Source organism: Myripristis murdjan, chromosome 3 (genome assembly GCF_902150065.1).
Source record: "Myripristis murdjan chromosome 3, fMyrMur1.1, whole genome shotgun sequence".
Lineage (NCBI taxonomy): Eukaryota > Metazoa > Chordata > Actinopteri > Holocentriformes > Holocentridae > Myripristis > Myripristis murdjan.
The window spans coordinates 29,094,995-29,120,446 of NC_043982.1; the positions used below are offsets into that span (position 1 = coordinate 29,094,995).

At 41.0% G+C, this 25,452-nt stretch overlaps 1 protein-coding gene across 1 annotated transcript in view; it reads left to right on the plus strand.

The window, feature by feature from the left end:
• Positions 1 to 19,165, plus strand: part of kiaa1549lb (KIAA1549-like b) — a 74,735-nt gene extending 55,570 nt beyond the window's left edge. The window contains exons 13-22 of the mRNA XM_030076232.1: positions 1,476 to 1,666; positions 5,721 to 5,851; positions 6,857 to 6,978; positions 8,245 to 8,480; positions 9,687 to 9,819; positions 13,961 to 14,329; positions 14,427 to 14,524; positions 14,874 to 15,022; positions 15,237 to 15,388; positions 16,411 to 19,165. Of these exons, the coding sequence (XP_029932092.1) occupies positions 1,476 to 1,666; positions 5,721 to 5,851; positions 6,857 to 6,978; positions 8,245 to 8,480; positions 9,687 to 9,819; positions 13,961 to 14,329; positions 14,427 to 14,524; positions 14,874 to 15,022; positions 15,237 to 15,388; positions 16,411 to 16,680 (1,851 nt within the window). The 3' untranslated portion in view covers positions 16,681 to 19,165. The remainder of the gene's footprint in view (positions 1 to 1,475; positions 1,667 to 5,720; positions 5,852 to 6,856; positions 6,979 to 8,244; positions 8,481 to 9,686; positions 9,820 to 13,960; positions 14,330 to 14,426; positions 14,525 to 14,873; positions 15,023 to 15,236; positions 15,389 to 16,410) is intronic.
• Positions 19,166 to 25,452: the final 6,287 nt, after the last annotated feature.

Genomic DNA, 25,452 nt, shown 5'->3' on the forward strand with positions numbered 1-25,452 from the left:
AATAATGTGAGTTCCATCAGTTTATCCCTTAGAAGAGGAAGACGTTTATATATATATATATATATATATTAGCTGCTCTTAGAGTTTGATGGTGAGCAACACTTGGGAAAGACTCAGCAGCCAGTCATGTTTTGAAACGCTTTTCAAACAATAAAATGAATTACTCTATGATTCAAATATAATACAGTACATATCAGTGTAGAATGTATACTGTAAAACTCCCAAAGCCTCTCAACAGCAGCTGGTGTGATTGCCATGTTAACTATAAATTGTCATGTCAGGTATGTAGTCGAGCTGTAGAGACTCAAAAAAATCAAAAATGCATACGCTAGAGTTTTACCTCTGCCAGTCATGTGTTGAGCAGATCAATATTTGTCTTGCCTGGGCTTCTCTGGGATTGCAGTGTTGTTTTCTGTTTGAGCTCTTGCAGCTTTCTGGTACGATCAAAGTTGTGTGGCTGCACAAAATGAAAGTGGGATTGGCTGATGAGTTGCCATTTTTAGTATTTCAAAATGTTCCCACTGTAAACCTACAGTGATCACTGATTCCGTGAATACCAGTTAAAATGAATGAATGATGTTATTGTTTCCATCGACCTCCATGAGTAGCTGAGCTTTTTTTCTGAATTTGGACCTTTCCATTAAGTGTTTGAGGAAACAAACTGAACACTCAAGGGTCTCAGAGAGAGGAAGTTCCTTCTCAAATTTGAACATAACAATGAGTTTATCTATTGTAAACTCTCAGTATCTGTTGGACAAACACTTTCATCACTTGTCCTTCTGAGAATTTCCACTCTGTAAACCAGCTAGCGCTTTTATCTAGTGTGAAAACTATGTCACAAAACACATTTAGTGTGTGTGCATTTGTGTGTATGTGTGTGTTTGTTAGAGAAAAATAGGGAATATATGTACTTTAGTCACGGGAATAACACATATTGATTGCACCATATTTGGGGTGCACTGAGGCAATGGTGTATGACTGACAGTTTATGAGACTGTGAAGAGAGAACTAAATCTTTTAGTGTTTGTGGTTGTGGTTGAACAGGGGAATCCCATTGTGAGCCCTCGCCCGCATCCTCCAGTGTGTTATAACATTTAACTTAATTAAAGTGTTATTGTCAAAGTCTGCGAATCTCATCTTGTCACTGCCCACTGTGACTCATTTATTCAACATGAATTGGAAGTAAGATGAAAAGCACTTTGGTTAAAGCAGAGCTTATCAATTTCAAGGCACTGCGGCGCAGTAATCCCAGTTATGTTCCCTAAATCCTTTGGACATCTCTTAAAAAGCTACATGTTTGAGCACTTTGAGATGTCTGCATAAGTGGCAGTTCTGTCAGTCTAGAGCACATTTGTGTCATGCCACCAGACTGTGTGAGTACAGGTATGTGCAAATAAATCAATCCTGCTTAGCATGTCTCTTAAAGCTTTTAAATTTCTCACCCCCCTTCATGCAACCCTATCCCCACCCACCAGCCAGTCCAGGGTTTTGACTATGCCAAGCAGCACCTGGGCCAACAGGGAGGGGATGAGGAGACCCTGCCTGTCACTCAGGACACACTGGTGATGCCTCTGCCAATCCGGGATGCAACACTCTCCCTGGAAAAGGCCCTGAAACAGGAGGGCACCTCCACCAAGAAGAACCTCACATCGGACAAACACAAAAGGTATCGTCACTACCATCCATATCCCCTGCATCTTTATGTAATCCTGTAGCACCAAAAAGTCAAATTTTTAGAAGACTGGATTTAAATTTAAACCTAACCAACCCTGGGCTTAAGACATTTTCCAGTCTATGTTAAGTGGTTTGGTTCGGATTGGTCCTAGGATTGTGGAGGACAAAGTCAGGTGCAAGTTACAACAACAAGACTAGAAGTATTCCTTAGCAAGTATTCATGAGCATGTTATTAAAATAAAGCTGTTTAGGTAGTCTCTGCTTTACATGGTCTTGACGGTAGAGGAAGGTGGTGGCTTGAGGAACTGAAGCGATCCCATATTGATTTTTTTTTTTTAGAAACGTCACTGTGACATAGCCTTTATTTTTATCTTGGAGATGAGACATACAGTAACACTGTCCCACGGAGTGTAATGAGGATTTAGAAAGAATGATTACCCTTTTAATGATAATGTCAGATCAAATGAAGTTAATTTATGAGGCACTTAACAGCACAGGTTAATCACAAAGGACATACATACAATTAAAAGAAAAGATGGTGATGCTGCACAGTCACTGAGTAGGACAGATTGTAGGTTTGCTCGCTTACAAGTTAAAGTTTTATTTAGAGCCCTGCATCGCTGTTTACAGTTTCAAGTGGCTTTACAGACCCACACGTTAAGCTACAGCTGTGTGTCTTATTCATGACTGAGGGTAGGACAGATTGTGAGATTGGTTGCCAGTGTGGTGCAGCGATGCAGGCGCTCTACTGGACTGTGGTGAAGAGAGAGTTAAACCCCAAAACCGAGATGTCGATAAATCTTTATTCCAGCCGCCACTTATGGTCACAAGCTTTGGGTAGTGACGAAACAATCAGATCGTAGATAAAAATCATCTGAAATGAGGTTTTTCCACAGAGTGGCTTTGGGCTGCTCTTCTCTCTGTGTTTCTGCTGTGACCCTGACTCAGACAAGCAGCTAGAAAATGGATAGAGGGATGGATTTAACTTAAAGACAGTGACAGTGTCTGAGTCACTGACATGGGCAGAAAGCTGGTTCCAAACCCAGTTAAGAGAAGGCTGTGCATTGCTCTAATTTACAGATTAAAGATCTAGATTGACTTTTTAACATCCACAAAGGAGAGGAAATGGATGATTTAGGAGATTATTTCTGAGGTGTAAAGATGCTTTTTAAGATAATGCTTTGATATAATTGTTGAAAGAAAATTTAGAGCCAAAAATAACACCGTGCTTTTTTACAGATTGATTAGGGTTAATCTTGCTGCCATCGACATAGAGAGCAAATGAAAAAGAAACGAGTTGTTGATCTGATGAATGATTCACTTTTGTATGTATTTAGGTATAAGAAGTTGGTTGTCAGCCACATTCTGATGTGTAGGATAAATACAGCAATGACCTTTTTTTTTTCTTTTTTATGTGTTGTGTTCTTTTGTTGTGTTCTTTTGCAATGTCTCTTTGCATTTGAAGATAACATTGTATTCATGGATTAAAGGAAGAATGGAAAGTGAAAATTGAAGGTGACCCAGATCTGACCCCTGTGGGATGCAGTAAATAGCCGTAGGAGGGACAGAGGTGTTACCGTCAGCTATGACAGCTTGGGATCTGTTTGCCTGACAGAAACAAAAACATTTGAGAATAACTCAGGTCAACAAGGATCCAAACAGTCAGTGGGAATTGATGCAGAGTCCTCATCTGTGGCCAAAAATAGGTCCATGTGGGATTTTGGTTAATGCTTCCTCTGGGCTCTAATGGGGTCTAAAGTCTGATGTTATTTGAAATATTTAAATATGCTGTTAATTCAACTGAGCTGCTCTGTAGGCCGTGGCTCAGCCACAAGTGCATCAGATTGTAGTGTTTTACCTAAGGCTACCTAAGGAGGTATTTAAAGTGACATTTCTCATCTTACCCCTACGCCAGTAGGATGTTTCCTCTGATATCAGAAAGTTGTCAGATGGTTATCAGTTGAATCATGACAATTTTTCAGGGCTGTTTTGCAGCTTCTGTTGTTGTTCTCTAGCTACTAAACTCGATTACTTTAAAGGCAGTATAGATATCTGTCTATTTAATGCGTTATTGCACCCTCCCAAAACATTTTGGTTAATGCTAGAACTTAAGATCTTCTTAAAATCACCTTGATATGATAGCCACAAAGTCCGCTCACCCAACATGAAAGAGCATGTGAGCATATCTTGCCCAGAACTGTATTGGGATTCATAATAAGGTGTGTGTCACTCTATCAGAGTTAATAGGTGGCAGGTTCCAAAAGGATAATTGTGATAATTTGTGGTACAGTTGTGTGAGGATATTAAAATCATTAAGTAGGCTTAAAATAAAGTTTGGAAGTTAAGGTTCCCTTTATTCCTAATACGTATACGTATGTTAAATTTGTGAGTGTGTATGTGTGTTATTCCCAGGATTGTGTCACTGCTCTCTCAATGGTCTCCCACTGTTAATGGAGAGAGGCACGACAGTATAACACAGAAAATCCCTTCTGCCATATTAGCTCGTTCTGCCCCGTGCTGAATGAGAAGCAATCATTAATAGGGTTCTCTGTATGGGAAGGTGAAACCGATCATTTTTCATGTACCTGACAGTCAGTATAGCTATTTCAGAAATTAATGGCCATGTTAAATCATGCCAAATTATTTTATCAAGGAACACAGAAGATGTAATTTTTCAAAGTAATGCTGGATAATGATGTGTGTGTGACAGGATAGGGACTCTATAGGCTGGAAGTGTTACAAAACTGACTTTGGACATTCCTGAAGCAACAAAAATTTTTCAAACGTCATTATAAGATACACTCTTTATGATCTCTCCTGACCACATTTGCAGTTTTTATCCAGCACATCACACATGCATCCTAATAGATAACATCTTGCTTATTTAATGTCTCCCCGTTACCATTTCAAGGCATACACATACACAAAGTACAATGACAAATAGCATGACCATAAAGATTAGATATAGTGTGTGACTGTCTGTGATTTCTTACAGTTTTTCCCAAGGCTGTGTAAGCGTATGCAGCTGCAGTACGTAGTATTTATTCAGTCATACAATCAGTTTGCAATCAACTTGCAGTCGTTCAGGCTATATATTTTATTCTTATCTTTAATTCTTATTTGCCTGCTATCTCCCCTCTGAAGTTAGTTCTTTTTTGTATTATGGTTACAGATCTGTCAGAAGTGTCACCCCTCAAACTTTGCCAGCAAACACTCAAACATGCAACCATTCCAAACTGCAAACAACAAATGTTTTTTTTTTCATAACAAGTACTTCTTACCCACTACACATCTTTGACTTATGCAGGGCCTGTGAATGTTGTATGGATCATTTTGCAGCACTGGCTCAATGAGACCAGCCAGTGTAGTTGCTGTTCCACTGCCTCCCTCTTATGTTATCATTTTTACCAAACAATTAGGGCATAGACCACAGAGCTTTGATGTCATTTTCAGCCTCTTGGCCCTCTGAGCTGTGGTTTGATCAGCTCTAATTTAAGCTACAGTACAGTGCTTAAAGCTTGTTAAACATGGATTGGTTAAAACAATTGTTTGTTCAGTTAATGAAAGAAAAATATTTATGTGCACATGCACATGCACACTGATTTTAAACTCACATGTGTGCATACTTATATGCAAACGCAGGCACAAACACAAAATCACTTAGACACCTGCATGTATATAAATGCACACAGACATAGAATTATTTGATTTCAGTATTATTATCAACAAATTTAAAAGATGACTACCTGTGGACATTGACATGTTTCTTTATGTTTTGGTAAAGAGGCTAATTTTCCTTGAGAACAGAGGCACAGTGTAGATGTTCTGCTAAAAATGAATGGACACACAGTGTCCAGTATACCATAAAACCATTGCCAGGTACAACAAATACAATAATATATTATGCATTTAAAGTGAGACTGGATTCAGGTTTAAGAGAGGGAGGGAGGAAGGTGAGGTTCTTAAATGGAGGGATGACATAACCTGGCTGTGAGCCCAGCTTCCCGAGAGCTCACCGCCTCTCCTGTTGCTATGGTTACTTGCAGCAGGTTGCCGAGCGAGGACGGTTCCGTCATCAGCAACGAATCAGAGAAGCTGAATTCCGGCAGGGTCTTGACAGTGCAGAAAGTCACAGCGCAGCAGAAACTGACAAAGGAGGAGACTCGCAAGAGGGATGGTGAGAGTCACACACTGATGCAAATACAAATAATTTATTCTACAATCCCTTCTGACGTTGGCAGACAAGCTCAGGTGTGCCACCAATACCAAAATCCCTTTCCATTTTTTCCTCTTAAAGCACTTTCCCAGTCATCCTTTGTTTCTCATGCACCCAGGTACCCTGAGTGAAAATGCACCACCACTGCAGCTTTTTTATAGCCAGAGAGGTAGCCACTCAGCAGTAAGCTGAGATGGACCGGATGAATATGCATGAGACAGACACTCTGCTGACATGATAAAGTCTGTCAGAACAGCAAATGCTGTGACACACAGGCAGAAGCATGCACACACACACAACACACACACTCACACATGCACGCACACACGCATGCGCACATTCTCAAATGCACAAACTGATTTCAGAGACGTTGTGTGAAGTCGCACATCTCTGCTCATCGAATATGTTGAGCAGTTCAAACAAAAAGCTTTAAGTGCTTAAACTTATTTGCTCTTCTATTTTTGCCCGCTGAGACTTAATTTTCCACATATGGTGGCTGTAAGTCAAATTAATCGAATTCACATACTACGCTTGTAAATTGGATTGAGCTGGCTAGCTTATGGTTTTCTTAATGGGTGGATTTGAATAATTCATCAGCAGAGTTAAGTGAAACTAGAACTAAATCCAGTTTGTCTGATGTTGGATAAGGAATGAAAGCGCAAAGTCAGTTTCTTTCATCTATCACAGAGATGCATTGCCATAACCTTGGAACCCAAAGCTGTCTCTGTGATCTATTACCTTGTCTACCACTTCATTTGCTGACACAGAGGACTGATGTTTGATAGAATCTCACAGTGTCAGCCACAGAGAGCCAAGCTGACCACAGAGAGACAGAGGGAGACCAACGCACAGACAGACAGAAAAATGGAGAGATGGAGACACACAGGCAGTTTGTTCCCCTTTGACTGACAAGCTAGTGATTAGAGGTATTTGTACTCCCTTTATGAGTCCTTCTTTGTTCTTCAGATCCATATGACACCTCCTCTGGCTCCATGCAGCTCATTTCCATCAAGCCTATGGCAGCTCATCCCACCTACTCACACCCTGCCTCTGACCGCAGCCAGGACTCAGCCATCCTCAATGGAGAGGTGATGCACATGCTCACATCCACACACACACACACACACACACACACACACACACACACACACACACACACACTTTTATGAGCATATTAACACATGCTACACAAATGTGTTTTGAAAGTTGCATGCCAGCTTGATTGTTTTTATGCTCTTGATTTGAACCCCTGAAGCTCTGGTAACCTCTGTGGCACAGACGGTTGTGCATTCAAGAGAAAGTGTTCCTAGAGTAATATTAAATGCCTTGAACAAACAAAGCTTGGGGACACACCAATCCCACTACTGCTGATTTGATTGAGGCCAAGGGTTAGATTGCTTTGCGTCGCCTCAAATTGTTCATGTGTACACTGCACAGACTACAGCTAACAGCCAGCATGCATCCAGGAAATAACTCACCATACCAAGAAGTGGTAATAGTCTTAATTTGTAATTCAAAAATGTAAACCAGAAGCACCAGGATTCCGAAGAGATAAAGAAAAACATACTAAATTGGCCAGGCAGATTCAAGGCAAAGGCAAATTCAAATTTTGGGTCCTAACAGCAGCCTTTGTTGTAGTGCCAGAGTAAATATTACATTATTTTGTTCAATATTATGACACCTTGTAGCTTAATGTGGATTTTTTCTCCAAATTTAGTCATATGGAATTCCAGTGTGTACTTCAGTCCTTGTCACTGACCGTTGCAGACTACCAAATGCTACCACCATCACACGCGGAAATTGCCTGCGGCTTCGTTTCACCTGACAGCAAGGAGGTTCAGTGGGAGAGTGTAACATGTGCGGAAGTTCTCGCTCTCTCCCCCGCATCATCTCTCTGCTGAAGAGGCACCCCGACCACCTAGTAGTGCAACGTCAAGGACACACTCCCTCGCTGGCTTTGCTCCTACAACTGCAGCCAATTGCACTCATAGCACACCTGGCCAAGCCAAAGGCCAAACTGTCAGGAACTGAATCTGGCTCTCTGCACCACCTGAATACCTTGCTTAATGCATTTTTATCTAAGACCATACTTATACACCACAGAATGCTATTGAAGCCATATAATGAAGAAGAAAATGAATGATTGTCTTCAACTTTTTTACTGTAATGATTACAAAGCATTCACTTTTTAGAGTTCTTGGAGGAAGAACCTTCTCCAATCTCTCGCTCAGAAATGCCAATTAAGACAAAGGTGTTTTCAAGGAGAAGTGTAACACCTAACAACTGCCTTGTCCCTTGTGTTTTTGTTGAAACCTTCACGTCTCTGTGTTTCCTGCTCTCTCTCTCCTCTGCAGGTGAGCTTAGCTCTGAAGCAGAAGTCAGATATAGAGCACTACAGGAACAAACTAAGGCTGAAAGCTAAGAGGAAGGGCTATTATGATTTCCCCTCAACTGATGGCAGCAGCAGCAGTAGAGCCCTGGCACAGAGACAGCGGCATGGGCATGGCCATGAGAGGCCAGCTGGTGAGCATGGCAGACCACTGGAGCCTGATGACGACCGGGGTTCCACTTATATCAAGTCTCGCAGGAGGTGAGGGGAGAGTGGAAAAGCAAGTGGAACCTCAGGTTGGCTGACTGTAAACAGGAAAGGTATTCAGAGCTTAAGTAAGGGTATGAGTAGGTTTCTCACACATAGAATAAACTATGTGAGCGTGTCCACTTGTCACAAAGTTGAGGTGTTTGCACCTTTCACAAAATGCTGTGTGTGATACGGCATCCTTTCCCATATGCTTACCTGTTTTGGTTGCTTATTACTGTATGGCTAGTTATTTAGTGCCACAGTCCTCTGCCTGTGCCTAATTTGCTTATAGATAAGTAAAATTGTCTGCTTTAATGTTGTCATTAGCCTGTTTTAGTACCCAGAAGAGAGACCCATCAGGCCTGTCTGATTAGTTTGATCCTGATCCTGAGCCTCCATAATGGAGATAAGAGGATTGGCTGTATTTAGCTGGGAGCTGGACAGTCCACTGTGCGGGTTCTGTCCTCCACAGATGCAGATAAAGATGGACGGAGTCTTAGGTTATTACAGATTCGGGTCAAAGGTGCAAACAATCTACTCCACACCAGATTAACATTTACTGACACAAGCTGGCCTCAGGGTGGAAAGCAATATTTCACTTCTGACTTGTGTGTTGGCTTAGTGAAGGGCTGGATAGACTTCACCCTCTGCTGAGCAAGATAGGGACATTACCAGCTGTTTAAATACTGTAGAAATCTGGCCACGCCTGATCAGCTGCAACAACACGCTCCACCCACTGAAGTGACAATGCTTTCAGACAGTGTTCAGCGATAAGCATCTTGTTCTGTGTAATTGAATATACATTGTTGCTTTGTTGTGTGAGATTCTTTATCAATAATACATTTCACTGTGTTCCCTCTCAAGGATGCCCTCATGTCTGGCAGCACTTGGCAAACCATTCAGAAAGATTATGTGAAAATGTTCAGGCTGAGAGTAGGTTTTAGGTGTGGAGAGAGGCAGTGAGATTGTAATGAATACTGTTGGTAGTTATGCAATGTAATGCCTCAGTGGAAGTACAACAAAAGAGGAGGTAACACTGATAATACGCTCACAGCGAGATGCACCTGTGGACTTCATTGTGCCAGACTCACCTCGCCGCCCCCATTCTCACCTTTACCCTTTTCACTGCAAGCATACTATAGATATGGATAATGGATTTCAATTAATAACGGCTTCAGGTCTGATCTGTACCAACACCGTTTTTACTGTAATTGGCAGGCACTCACAGGTGGGGCAGACGGCCTATCGCAGCAGACAGAGCCTAAGCAGTCCCAGCCCGGGGGGAACAGAGATGGACCTGCTTGTGATGAGGGAGAGGCCCAGAAGAGGCATCCGTAACAGCGGCTATGATGTGAGTCCATATTTCTTTGCCCACTGATTCTGACTGGATGGAAATGTGATGAAATGAAAAGCCGTATTTCAAAATTATATCTGAATCTCGCTCTTCTTCTTTCCTCAACTGAGAAACACTGCAAAAATTCTGTCATTGAGTGACCTTGAAAGGGTTATCCATGCTTGCATTTCGCCTCAATTACACTATTGTAACTCAGAAATCCATCTCCCACCTACAACTGGTATGAAATGCAGTTGCTAGCCTCTTAACCAGTACTACAGTAAGAGGCAAGGCCGTATTACACCCATCCTTGCCTCCCTTCGCTGTCTACCTGTAGGTTTTAGAATTGATCACAAGATAGCACCATATTTTATTGATCACCTTGAAAGCCCTTCAGGGTCTTGCCCCCGGTTATATTTTGGATCTTTTAACTTCTCGTGCCCATGAACGCAGCTTAAAATCCGCAGACAGGGCCCCTTTTGCCATTCTTGCCATTCCTAAAACACTTCTCCATATTAAAGGGGAGTGGGACTTTGCTGTCAGAGCTGCTAAATTGTGGAATTCCCTGCCTTGTAATCTGAGGCTACCAAATTGACTTTCATCTTTTAAGCCACTTCTTAAAACCCACCTTTATATAAAGACATTTTCTTAACTCTTTTATTGATTGTTGATTGATTGTTGTTTTACTTATGTTATATTGTTTAATTGTACTTATTTTGGTCTTTGTCATACTTTGCTCCTTTTGCTTCTGTTAATGTGTCAAAAACTATTTTTTCCTTGCCATGAGATTTTGTTACAACATTCATGTTGGCTAGATGATTCTACCTGGCACAAAGAGGGGGAGGTCTGCACACTGTTAAGCTCCCATAAATAATTGTATTCTCTTTCTCGAGGCACCTTTTCAAGGCAACATTTTGATCTGTAAGATCTTCCTCATACAGATCGAAACGTTTCCTCGAGGAAGAGATTAAGATTATTTATTGGGGCCTTAACAGTGTGGGGACCTCACTCCTCCTACATTTCTTGCCTTGTACCTGAATAATTTGCCTGGATGTATGCCTGCTTGGCTCCTCTTCGTAGATGATGATACTTGTCAACTCTGGTGACTCCATGACCTTTCCTCTTGGGCCACCAGCAGGCCAAAATGTTGTAACCGTGGTAGTGATAGCTTTGGCTAGATGAAGTTTTGTGATAAGATTCATTTTGGCTAGAAGACAAAACCTGGCAATTTTTGTGGCCCCATGATATTCCTTGAGCTTAATAATGAGCATGTTACATTGTCAAACAAGCAACATGGGTAATGTAAAACAAACAAACAAACAAAGAAGATTATCCATCAGTTTTGTCAGCACTGAATCTGTGCCGTACTGCCCTGGCCAGGAGACTGTGCAGCCATGTGTAAGATGGAAATCAGACATATTCTGCTCAGGTTCTCAGTTTGAAATGTTCCACAGCCAGATGAAAAAAAAGAGAAGTGGTTCATTCATAATTAAGAGTTCAGATTTATAGGGGCCTGTCATTTTGATATATAATGCATTTGAGGAAGGCTGCTTTTACGTCTCCAGTCTTCTATTCTTCCATTATGATGCTGTCGCGATTACACAGTCAGAATACCAGCATGGGAGTTCCCAAAAATAATATGGCAGACCATTTCTAAAGAAAATAACAACACTTAAGCACTGTTTAAACACCGAGTTATCCTCATGTCCCTAATGTTGCCCACAGGTCAATTTGACCTGTTATGAAATATTTTTATACCACAAATATGAGTTTTCATCCATCAAATTGCCCTGAAATAACATGAATGGCCTCATGCTATGTTCTTTGCAAACAAATAAATATATAAATAAATAAATAAATAATCACTGTTTTCATTGAATTGAATGCGTTTTATTCAAAGTTGTCACACCTGTGGTCCTCCTGAATAAAATAATAGTAGGCATAATAGTGTGACCCATTTTACCTCCTCCGCGCAATGGGTCACACTGTTATGCCTTTCAGCAGATGAACACTCACACACGCGCACACAAACACACACACACACACACACACACACACACACACACACACACACACACACACACACACACACACACACACACACACACACAAACACATGTGCTGCCATTAAATTTCTCTTGTTGCTGTTTTTTTTTTTTTTTTTTTCACTTTGTAGGTCTGAGGTCTGTTGACCATAAATTACACAAAAAAATGTAAAACGTGGTAATGAGTGTCAATGAAATTGTTTGAAATGCACAGTACTGTGTTATAATTTATAGCTACTTTATGCTTTGGGTGTTTGCTCTTGTTTTTAGCATTTTAATCTGTTTTGGCACTTTTTCAAATCCACTTTAATGATTTGTGTTCTGTTTGACTGTGACTCAGTGTTGTATTGTTGTGTTTGTTTCAGAAAGGTCTCTTTTGAGAATGAGACCCTGAGTCTCCACGAGATCGTATGAATAAATGTAGAATAAAAATAAAATGTAATGAGTCATACCAGGCCAGGTCAATTTGACCTGGGAGGACCTCTGGTGTGTATTTAAAAAAAGGGTTTAAAAAACAAAACAAAACAAAACAAAAAAAACAGATAGAGATATTTCATCCCCCAATGCTGTCAGCTATTTTTATTTATTTATTTATTTATTTATTTATTTTCATTCAAATAGATTAGGGACATGCTGGTGTGGCAGGGGGGTCTTGTAGTTCCATAGCCAAAATGTTCCTGTAACATCCACAACAACAACAGTGGGTTCATCAAAAACCCTGCAGCTTGCAGTAAATTTAACTTTGGAAACACAGTGCTGCAGATTTTCAGTGAACTCCAGATATTCCGTACAAATTCTAGCCCAGCCTCATGACTCTTGGTCCATCTCCTCCTGCTGTATCATGACAGTGTGGCTGCACTGCACAAGCTGAGCTGTACAACTGTTTCAGCTCTGTTAGAAATATGGCACAATTAGCTTCTACTAGCTGCACCCTCCTCCTGCAGAGCTCCTGGCCCTATTGATTACAGTGGGACGACTGTAGCTGCAGGCCACATCACTGCAGATCCACGTCTCTGCCTGTCCGTGTTGCGGGGGGACTGATTTATGAGGTGCACTATGCCGGGTCTCCTGTGGCTACCCTCTATTCGCACAGGAAGTAGGGCAGCCTCAGCTCCAATTCATTTATCACTGAGTAAAAAGACTGGATAAATTGGAACTTAGATGCTGGAAGAGGGAGAAAGCAGATAATGTTACGAAGATAGGTAAAAAAAAAAAAAGGGGGGGATAGAAAAGATGGAGTGACATAGCAGGGAAAGGGACAAAATAGAATATAATTGATACTGTACAGATAAGTAAGTGTAATGTGTGGAAGTGTGGAAGGTTAGAAGTAAGAGGAGGTGGGAGAGAAAGATAGTTTTCTCTAAACAGGAACAGAGAAAAGCAGAAGGGAGGAGAGACAGCATGCAAGGAATAGCACACATAGGCCTAGACCTCCAGCAATTTGCTAGAGCACTTAATTACTTGTCAGTAATTTGCTGGATTGTTTATCACCACAGGAGAGATAGAGTGCAGATGAACAAAGCTCACTCGGTATAACAAAATGTCCCCGGGCTCTGCTGTTGAGCCTACTGGGACCTTGCAGAAGCACCACTGGATCAAGCTCATCCAGCTGTCGTATCTCAGGACGACAGTGGAGCATTAAACAGGCTCCTCTAGCTCAGTCAGCACCTTGTCAACAACCCACTGTGAGGATGAGTCAGTGACTTCCTGCATCATTATAGAACTTATAATTTCTCGGCGTTCACGGGGTGTATCTGTGACATCCCGCTAAGTCATCGAGTGAGGTTTAATTTGCTATTGATGGACCTAGGTGTAAATCACAAGTTGGCATGCCAGGTGGGCTCTGGTACAGTACATATTCATCCACATAAACCATCTACAGAAAATTAAAACCTGGATGCCTCCATAAAACTTTTGCCCCAGATTCAAATCATTGTTTCATACACTCTGTAATGTATACTGTATATCTGTCTCTACTTCTCAGTCAGAGCCTATTCTTATTCATACTGTTGCCATGGATCAGCAAGTCAATGTTTGAAAGTGTTTGTTTGTTGATGTGTGCTCATAGTAGCTGTTCTCTTATATGTGTGTGTGCGGATGTGTCTGTGTTCTAGACTGAGCCAGAGCTGATTGAGGAGACGAATGTTGACCGTCTAATGGGGCCACGAGGATACATGTATGGCCGGGGGCTGAAAGGCCACTCAGAGACGTCCACTCTCAGCTCACAGCCCTCTATTGACGAAGTGCGACAGCAGATGCACCTGCTGCTGGAGGAGGCTTTCAGTCTGGCTTCGGGGGGGCAGTCCACATCTGGACGGCACTCGCACCACCACCATACTGGCAACTACAGCCCTGCACCGCCTCCGCTCCCCTACACCGACGTAGTGACGAGCGCCCCGGGCACAATGAACCGTGGACGTGGAGGCCTTCAGTGGGTACCATCTTATGGAGCAGAAATGTATCAGTGCAGCCTGCCAAAACCAGTGAGTGGAATGATTGTATCTTGCTTAAAGCTTGTACTTAACAACTGCGAGACTGAGAGTAGCTATAACACTAAATGATTTTCACTTTCTGTTTAAGGCCTTTCGCTTCACCCAGCTTCCTGATATGGCCATGGGCTCTCCTCCTCCCCCTTTACCACCTCGCTCTGGACCCCCTCCTGGGACCTCTTTAAGACGGTAAGGCCTAAAGAATAAGCTGCACACACACACACACACACATGCACGTGCATGCATGCATGCACCCACACATACACACACATACTGCTCTGAGACGCATCAGATATTCCTCATTTATTCACATTCAAATTCACATTTAGAGACCAGATATTCACCAGGTAATGTGCTGTGGCCAGGGTGATTTTAGGTCTTGTATAAATTTGAATATTGAACTAGTGCACTGAAAGATGGGAAGAATATTAATAAGGAGTATACACTTTTCATATGGAGCGTCTCTACCCTCTAGTGGTACAGACCAAGTATTGCATTGATTCAAAGTTTGTGCCTCTCCAACATCTGTCCAATTTAGTTCGTCATCTGATTTGGGGCCTAAGGGCAGGAGCTCGGAGACATCTGTCACTGACATGCAGGCTCAACATGACAGCAACCCTTATGGGCCAACCCCCAGAGCTGCACTCCCATCTATCACTGCAGAGCAGCCTGTGTCCAACTACTCAGGTGAGCCTAAGATGACCCCTAACTTCAAAAGTCACCTGTGCTGTGCTTTATTTAATGGCAACAGTCATTTAGTTAAGGTAGATGTCAATTTGGTATTAGTTGTAGCTACCATATCTTATTTTGTATAAAAACTCTTCATGTCACTTGTTTATTTCAACTCCGAGATTATTTTATTTTAAACATGAAACGACATTAACGTTGTTCCTCCTCTCAGGAAACCCAATAACAGCCGTATATGCCATCCCAGCCAGCAGAACCGGCTACTCAGAATACTTTGTTTCCACGCCACCCACTTCCTACCGGAGTCCCTCCTGGATGTCCTATCCACCTGAACCTGAGGATGTACCACCACAGTGGGCAGACTCTGTAAGGGAACCTTGCATGCATGTCCCATACTCACCAGGAAACACCAAACACCCAATCCTACTTGAGGGCTAGGAACATAAGGTAGATTGGGAATTTTATATCAATTATGAAGAGAATGGAATCATCTTGAAAATGAGGAGGAATGTAAGATACAGAATGACATATGATTGTTTATGAATTAACATACTGTACACTCACAAAATAGTAAGGTCCGTAAGGAAATGTATATGTGGCATTTCATGGTCCTATGTACCCTTGAGCAGGATTGGGCGTCATTACACAGAACCCTTCCTCTAACTTCCTCCCCCCTTCTGCCTTTCCTTCATTAAAACAAGATGGGTGCCATTCTTCCTGTCAGATCTGATATTTCCCATGTGCCCCCTCCCCTGCCCTCCACTGGACTCTCCTTGTTTGTATGGAATGTTCTCTTTATCGCTGTCTGTCTACCTGTTTCAACCAGATGCCTTCACGCAGTGTCTTTTTGCAGAACCAGTGTCATTTAGAAACCATTTGCTGAACTGAATTTATGGCTGGCGTTGAGTGGACACAGCAAAATACCGGGGTAGTTGAGCACATTTCTTAAATGAACACCTATTTACTCTTTCTTTAGATTTTTTTTCTCCTTTTTTTGCTGTTGTGGTATAAATCAGACAGTTATGAGCATTTTATGTCAACATTCAAAAGTAGTCCATTTTTGCCAAAAGTAGTCCATTCTTGGAGTTCAAACACTTTGTTTGAATTGAAGTCCATTTCAGAATCATAGATCTTCACACTCATTACTTTCCCCGTTATTTTGGTTCCTTTATAGTGATTTTCTAGATACACATGTGTATATTTTCCCTTATCACCCATTTAATTATTTCTCAAATAGTGGTGCAAGACAGAGAATGCTCACTCACCAAAATGAGTAAGCAAAACTAAGGAATATATCCTTCTAATAGCCTAATTGGCAGCAGTTATTTTCGTGGGTAGTGATAATATAGTTGCTGTTTCTTTGATGGTCTGTCGACCCTGTTTTCCAGGTGCCCCTGCCGGGGTATGTGGAGGCTTTTCCTCATCCCCGCTATCCACAGGGTAGCCCCACCCGGCTCCCCCTGCCGTACAACCAGGCACCAGAGCAGCCACCCATTGCCCCAAACACAGCATCCCAGCAAAGCCTGCCTCAGGCTGGGAAGGACATGGACAACATGCCCCTGAGCAGCCTCTCCACCTCCGCACTTGTACAGGCAATCCGCCAGGAGGTGGCCAAGCTGGCAAAGAAGCAGAATGATATGTTTGAGTTCCAGGTGTAATTCTGCCTCCTAATGTCCGGGAGACAGCTTGACATGTGTTGGTCTCATTTCAACAGACACTCCAAGGTGGACCTCCTTCAAACTGATTTTTGATGTTTGTACTGGAAGACTGATCTTCTTTACTCACAGATTTTTTTCTTTCATTCTATCTCACACCGTTCATGGTGTTTTTTCGGTTCCTGACTTTAAGGTACTGAAAGGTGATGATTTTTTTCTGACGCAAACTCTTGTCATCTTCTATTAATGATGTCTGAAGTAACTACTGTACATGCATCGCTTCATTGTAGATATGTCAATAGGACACTCAATGGTAAATATTATCATGGAGGAGATGTTTTTTTCCCAAGATTAGTAATTTTATTCTGAATCAATACAAGCTGAAGAGAGAGAGAAAGTAGCATTATTCTGTCTGTACTGAAAGGACCAAATTATTACTAACATATGGTTAAGTATAGACCACAATGTATATAAGCATGTACAGTGTAAGGACACCATATATCTTATCTCTTTTTATAGACCTCATTAGCTTCAATAAAATGGGTGACACCAATATTGGTTAAATCAGTTTCAGTATCGTCAAATCGCCATATCAGTTTTCAAATTTCTTCATGATCTGTTGTCACAGCAAATAGTAAAGCTACAACAACCACAACACCAACAGTCCATTCTTGCTGGTTGCATAATTTTCTGAATTTGAAATAGCAATTCTTATTCCTGCCAATCAACAGTTGAGAAAGAAATTTGCATCTGCTTTTTTGGAGTAAACCCAGCATTTTACAGTATGTATTTGACTGCTAAAAAACACACAATCCCCAGCTGCATATACCATGTTGTACACTTGAAAGCTGATGAAAATTGTTGCCTCTATGTATTTGAAATAAAATTAAGCATTTATCCTAGTATAATTTGTTTTGGTGTACTCCAGAAAGCATACTGACTTGAGAAAAGATTTTCGAATAGCAACGAGTGGTTATTGAGTATTGCCGTTTTTGAATACTGAAGTACACTGACTCTTAAGGAGAGAGCGGTATGCAACAATTGTTGTTAATGCGTTTGAACTTGAAATGAACTTTGATTCTATTATAAACTATTATTTATTGATCTTTTCTCTATTATGTTGCTTTTACAGCTATGACAGAACCATTTTACTGCTCATAATTCTGAAAAGAAAAAAAAAACTGTACTAAGTTTATTTATAGTTGCAGCTAGATGAACATCTCAGAATGGCTGATTTATTCTGAGCCTTGTGATCTGAAGATGCACAGATGTTTCAATGCACATACAACCCAAACGCCTTTGGCACAAAGCTAGTCTCTTTGCTGCTGGCAGTGATGGCACAGTTCCTTGTAAAGTTGGGATTTAGACAAGGTGGCTCCCTAGTAGTTCATTCGGTCATGTGACCTGATGACTGATCACAGATCAGTACTCCTGCTCTAAGAAACATTTTGTGTGCGAACCTTGAACTGTTTGTGTAATTTAAAATTGTGAATGTCTGCCAGAGAGTGTCAGCTCCTATTGATTGTACTGTACTTTTCTTTTTCCAAGAGTTTTTTCAGAAGCACTTTATTCTGTCTGCATTCCTGAACATGTCGGTGTGATTTGTCAGTGTGCCCTGGAAATGTCATCTAACCTAAGGTGCAAAGCCCAAACATTAAGTTTTGTAATACTGAGGTAGATATTTTCATTTCAAACAGGTATTTCATAACTTCACGTAGGAGTAAAATCTGTGTCTTTCCATTATTTAACAGTCCTAATCATATGTTATTGTGCCATAAGAGTCCTCACCAGGTTATGGTGAGTTCAACTTCTACTGCAGACTTGTTAGCTTGGAAATCAAAGCTGTTATCAACTGATCGACGATGTGCAACAGGGGTTCTGTCGTGTATTTGCACAAACAACTCTAAGATGTTATAAATTGCCTACCTTAACTATACCAGTGCAAATCTCATTCTTACTGTAATCAGTGCCAAGAACACAGTCAGTCAAGATATAAAGACACCTAAAAATGAGAAATACCTGTAAGGTGTTATTTCCTTTTGGACAAAACTGTCGCTATGACAGCAGGCTTGGATATACGTAAGACCTTTTGCATATCAAGCCCTCTCTCTCTTCCATTTTCCATTATCCATGCCTGTTGCTGTGTAGATATAAAGAAATATGTCTCAATCCCAACAAGAACTTTATGGTCAGTTGTGTTCCCAGGGTTTTTCTTTTTCTTCTTTTTTTGACTTAACCAGAGGAACACTTGTAGTTACAGTCTTATGGCAAATGATATAAAAGAAAACTTTTTTTTTGTATTACATAAGTGAACATTTTTCACTATTCCATGCTGGATAACTGATAGAAATTGCCAAATTTGGAATGAGTTAAAACAAGGTTTAAGATGGTTTAATATTGGTTTGAAAAATTGTTGACTAGTATTTATTCTATAAAACGAAATATTAAGTGAGCTCTAACTCAATTAAATTCAATGTTTTTTTGTCTTTTCCTGACTGGTTTCCTCATTTCCTTTTCCCCCTCCTCTGGTTGACCTTGGAAGGCTTGTTGTCCCTCTCAAACTGATCTGAGAGAGGGAGAGAAAGAGAATGAAATGTTACAAAAAATGCTTAAGATTAAACAAAATGGATTTTATTAGAAGAGTCACTCCTCCCTTCCTTCAGTGCCCGCTTTACTCAAGTGAATATTTCATTTTTCCTGCTGAACAAGATCATGCAAGCTGAACTAACATTTTAAGTCCTCCATTAATGTCATTATAACTCTGGAGATACACTCATGCTGCGAGGCCCCCTTGTGTCCGTGTCAAACAGTGTAACAACCAGTTGTGGCAATTTCTGAGAGTGTTAGGAAAAACATAGAAGTATTGATATTTTTTATATTTTTGTTATAGTAGAAATATTATTGTTAGCTACTTACCACCCTGGATGTCAGAGGTCTCTCCAATCATGGTGCACAACTCTCTTTCTTTCAGTCTGATGCAGTACTCACAGATCACGTCTGCTTCACTCCATGAGGTTGAATTAGGACCTGCCAGCGGAGCAAAGGCTTCCAGGGGTCGATAGTCAGGCACCGCTATACAGCCTGAGTCTGGCCAGGCGGCTGAATCTTCAACAGTGATCTTCTGCGTTGTTGACTTCCTTGGGTCAGTGCAGCTGCTGCTTTCCCCTTTGGTAGACTTTGCAGCAGAACCGATGGCACTCTGGTTGATCTTTCTGGGAGTTTGGGATGTAGTGATGGGGTTCATGCTTGGAGTCCAGGTTTTAATATCTTCTGTGTTGTCGTGGATAGATGGGAAATATTTGGCAGCAGCCATTTTGCTCTATCAGTGCAGAGGATGGTTGATTTGTTTAGATTTGAAATGAGATGCACCCAGCCAACAGTTCTAGAACCTCAACATGAGGCTGACCATGTGTGTCTGCGGTGCTGCACACCAGGCTGTTTAAGCACAACTCAGCCTGCAGTTTGTACCAAGGGTTCCCAAACTTTCATGTCAACACCCTCCAAACTATGCCACAGACTTCCATTTGATTACGTTCTGTCCCTGAGGTCCCACATCAAGAGAATTTTTTGTTGCTAGACATGATTCAGTGTGGAAAGGCAAATTTGTTTCTAATTTTCTCTTGGTAGAGATGTAACAGTAGAATAAGTAATCCTAACTAATGTTGTCTTGGAAGTCCATTTGACTAATGCAACAGGCTAGAAAAACAAACTGATTGCTGAAAAAGATATATTTTGATGACGTGGACCCATACAATGAAACAAAGAAATGGCTCGCACACTGTAGGGCTCCTATTTACTCCAATTTATTGCACTACAAACACAGTGTTTTGGCCCAGCACGTGCCCTTATTTTGGCTTGGATGTGCATTTACATTTCCAGTTTGCTTGCATGGATCCATAACATTAAAGCTAACAGTGAATTCCAGCTGTAAGTTGTTGTGACATAAGAGATTTGTCTTGTCCTGCCTTATTGTTTCATATGAGAAAATGTCCTTTGACTTCAGTTAAGAGAATAAGTGATATGTGAGCTGTTTCGGTCCGTCCCAGCTGTCTGCTGATAAGAGGGGACCTGCAGGCTATGTGAAACACATGGCTGTGCTGAGATGTGCAAAACACTTGTTTGGCTGCCATGGGGACAGAGTGGCTGTTAAGCTGCTGTCAAAGCACAGGCTTGCTTACTGGCTCTGTGATGACATATCATAAACCTCTGTTTTAGTGGGCAGGGACCCTCGGTTGGCTATTCATGCACACTCCACATCAAGTGTAGCAGTGTCAATAGCCTTGTTCAATATAATATGCGTGGAGGAGATCTGTATGGCAGCTGCATGGTCAAAAACCTGTCTATTCAACAGATTTTATCTGTTAGATGTGTTTTTCAACGTCTATGATCTATGCAAGATCCATGGAAGTGGCACTTAGGTGCTATTAAGACCAGTCATTTGTTAGTTGGTACTCTCTCAGCTGATGAAATGCGAAAAGTGCCATAAGTATCCAGTATGGTTTTCCTCGTAAACAATTGGTTTTGCTTACATTCAAAATCTCTCACCATAAACACACTATGTGTCCTTGAGGCCTAATGTATTTTTACCTCAAAAGACATTTGCAAAGCCATATTTTGGAATATTTATATATAAGTTGCATTATTTACATTAGCATGTGTAATATGCCAACCTGCCTTTTATTTATTGACATAATAGTACTAATGTTTTGTAATTACTGCCTATAGACTGCTTGTAGATCACCAAAATTTAATAGTATGCTAACTTTTTCAGAGTTCTCTTACCCCCTATTAAAACATTAACATTTAAACTAATTGAAAACAAATAAACTAATTCAGCTTCGGTTTAATTAAAAGCGGGTGTTAACGGTATATAGTGCATTGAGGTTATTTAATCAAGTTTTCCTTGGATGATGTAGTGACTACAGAGGTCTGCGTATCTCAAACCACCGTCCCTCACTTTTCTGTCCTTTCCACAGCTGACATTTTCAGGACCACAGCGCCTACGTTGCTCAATTAAAAGTAACATTCCTGAGAGATTCTGGTACTCAAAATAATCCTGGCATGACCGGATGAAAAAAGTAACATTGAAAAGACAAGTGTAACCCCGGCCAAATGACTTGCTGGTCCAGACCATGCAAACAGACTATTGGGTGCTAAAGCAACCTCAATCTCAGTTGCACAGATGTTTGATACCCTGTGATAGCATCGAACCTCTCTCAACCTGCTGAAGTTATAACGGACAGTTATAATATTGGTTATTAGAGCCTTCATTTTTCCAAGAATCTGTATTTAGTTTGAGACTCTTTGTTTGGGTGAGCAGGAAAAGAACAGAGCAGAAGAAAGATCATGCCTTGGTCCTGCTAGGAGGAGCTGCTCAACCTGCTGTGCTCTGGCCCCTGAATAGAATCGTCTGGCCAGCATTTCCATTCAGAAAGATTGATCCATCTGTCACTGAAATCTGCGGGGAGAAGCAAGTTGTTCTTGCTCTCTTCCAACAACTCACTGCTACTACAGCAAAAGTATGTGGAGACAGAGAAGCATCACAAAGCAGTCTCCATCACGGCTTGGAGTCTTGTGGTTTAGTCAAATGGCCTGGATGTACTCTTAACTTCTTTTTCCACATCTTCTTCACCTGATAGCAAACCGGCATACAGAACCAAGCCAACCTGCTCTCAACCTGTCGTGACAGTGTGCTCAGCCATCAGCCAGCATGTCTGCTGACCTCCAGTGTACCAGAGGTATTTTCTGTGCAGTACTGCAGAGTGGGACTTTTCATTATATTCATCATATATTCATCATTATAGTTCATCTACAGGTCTAACTCAACATTCTTGGAGTCAGGATTATTCCATCTGTGTTGGAGCCTTAGTCACTGATCATATATCTTGCTCTCCCCCCTATTTCTATACTGAGTGCTGTTCCATATGTTGCCTTTCATCAGTTATGATGTGCATGTGATCTATAACCCAGTCACATATCTCTCTCATTGAGTCATTTTATTTAGATCATGTAATATTCTGAATGTATAATAAATACACCTTGGCATGAAAAAAGGTGTCATTTGTATGTGTAAAGGTCCCAAGAATCAAAAGGTGCTGAATGCATGTTTGGTAATATGAATGCCAAAACCCATGTTTGTTACACTGAGTTGGGTAGAAGGCAACACACACACACACACACCCGCCCTGCCACCCACCCACCCACCCACCCACCCACACACACACACACACACTTTTAACCCTTCATAGGAGGATTCTGTGTCAAACACCCATGACCATAGCTTTGGTTTGCCCTCTACCTCCAGACCATCCTTGGCTGGCTTATACTACAATGGTTTACATGCAGTCAGGCTTGTGATGTGGCGTGTTGTCAAGTCAACAAGTCAGTGTCACAGCATGTGATGAAGCAATTGGACTACATCTGCAAAGTCAGCAGAGCCCTGATGGAGGGCAATGCTTGGGTGAAACAGAACAGATATTCACGGTAACTCTGATCAAAGGGGAAGCCCTCTCATGCAGACTGTAACCCTTTGGTATCGGCCCATCTTGTTTGGTTGAGCAAGGTGCATGCACTGAGCCATCTACATGGATAGTTAAGCGAACAGAGCACTGATTTATCTTCGAACCAGAGTTACCAAGTGTGGCCTTGTGGTGTGGATCATGCTTATGACTGGGTTCCACTATCTTAAGTAAATAAAACTTTAAATGAATACAGCAGTCATAATCTGCTGTTCAAGCCCCTTTATGGGCAACTTTATTAATACAGTAGGACTCAATACTAGGTTTTAATAGAGGAGATAAAAGACAGGCTGAGGTAGCTCACACAACAAAGGGGCAGGTGAAAGTAGCATTACATGTACAAATAACACACCTTAACATTTACATGTCACCCACACACCACGTTGGCCCACTAGAAACTACTACACATACTGCACACCACTAAAAAGGGCCCTTCTAGTTCACCCACAGACTCGCATGGATGAAACCCTTAAGACAAGGAAAAAGACCAGCGTTAAAAAGCTAAATACACTAAAACCCAAGTGGAGCTTCAAGTTTAAAAAAAGATTCAAGGTTGCACAGGCCAGCCAGCGGAGCAATGTGTGACTTCAAACAAGGTGCACACCTTGAAGCAGGTCAGGTCCACAGCAGTCTCTTGCTTAAAAGAAACTCACTATGGGCAACAGCTCCTGATTGTGGCAGAGCAAGGCGAGAGAAAAGAGCTCCTCTAGCTGGATCCATCCTTTAGTAGTCCCACACTAATTAAACACCTTGAACACTGCCTGGTCTGTTCGTGCTGGGGCCTTTTTCCCATCAGCTGCACACAAGTAACTATCAATATGGCCTTTAACAGTTTCACTTTCAATTATAGCATCAGGCCAATCTGTGTAGTTTTTTAAATGTCAGAATCACAGAATAATACCTCCTAGTTTTACCAAACTAATGCCATTATTTGACTTGAATATAATTTGTTGAGATAGCTAAATGTTGTGCAGCACGTTTCATGCCAGTTAAGCTTACAGTGTGTAGGTTTGGATAATACTTTACAATTATCATCATTAATAAGTCATTTATGAGACACTAGATTATGATGAACGAATCATGAACAAAACTTTAATACACCTTTGTAAATGATTAGTCAATACAATGTTAACATATCACAATCATGTTGTAAGTAATCATAAATGATTGGTTAATTATGACATTATTGAACAAATCATTAGTAAATGTCAATAATCACTATACATTGTGAACAAGATCTGTTCCTCTTCTATTTAAATAATATGTAAATGTATTACTGATTCATTTTATAAGTAATTTCAAGTGTTTTTGCATCCCCTAATCCCTCAAAGTGCAAACAATTCATCATCAATTCATCAGATCAGTAAATAGTACTCTGTCGTTCATTGTGGTAATGTCTGTGGTGTGATCTCACAAAGTAAGTGCTGAGGGCCCACTGTTGGAGACTGAACTACCCCTCTTGTGAAATACTGAGTAACGGGACAGAATTATAATTAGACATTATTAAAAGTCCCTGTTCAGCCTTTCCTGACTTCATTAAACTACTGGCTCAAAGCTTCAATTCACAAACCAGAGAACAGCCACAGAAAGCAGAGCACACATTTGACTCTTTCTGGAAATCAGTGGTAATATTTAAAATTATAACGTAAACAATTTAGCAATATACACTGAACAGGTGCACTGGAAATTTTATCTTTTTTTTTTTATATGTGTGTCTGTTTGCGTATTCATCTCAGCCCTTGTACCACAACCAAAGTGTCAATCTCTGTGTATTTGTGTGCAAAAAGTTGTAGTTCAGCTTTCTCCCTCCAGGGCTCAGCATAGAGCCATGCACAAGTTAAACCTTAAATCAAGTAGCGGAAGATTTCCATTCCTTGAGTCTCTGAATGAGACATTGTTGTTTGGGGTTAGATCTTTGCTAATTTGATTTTCCTCCCAAGGGGGGAGTTTGACTCCTATAGAGATATAATGTCACATGAAATGTTGTACTATATTCTAACCCTAATCAGTGTATTTATAAAGATGTTTCTTGCTTTTCTTGATTTACTTTCATTTACGTTGTGGAAAAATTTCTTCACATGTTCAGGCTTCATGTACCATCACTCTGCAACTCCCACAGTTGATGCTTGTTGAAGAGCCACTTGTTTTCCTGTTTGTGTTTAATCTCTTACTCAAGACATTTCAATACGAATGAATAGGATATTACCCGGAGGCATTAATTGGCATTGTTAATAAATCAATACATACCATGTAGAAA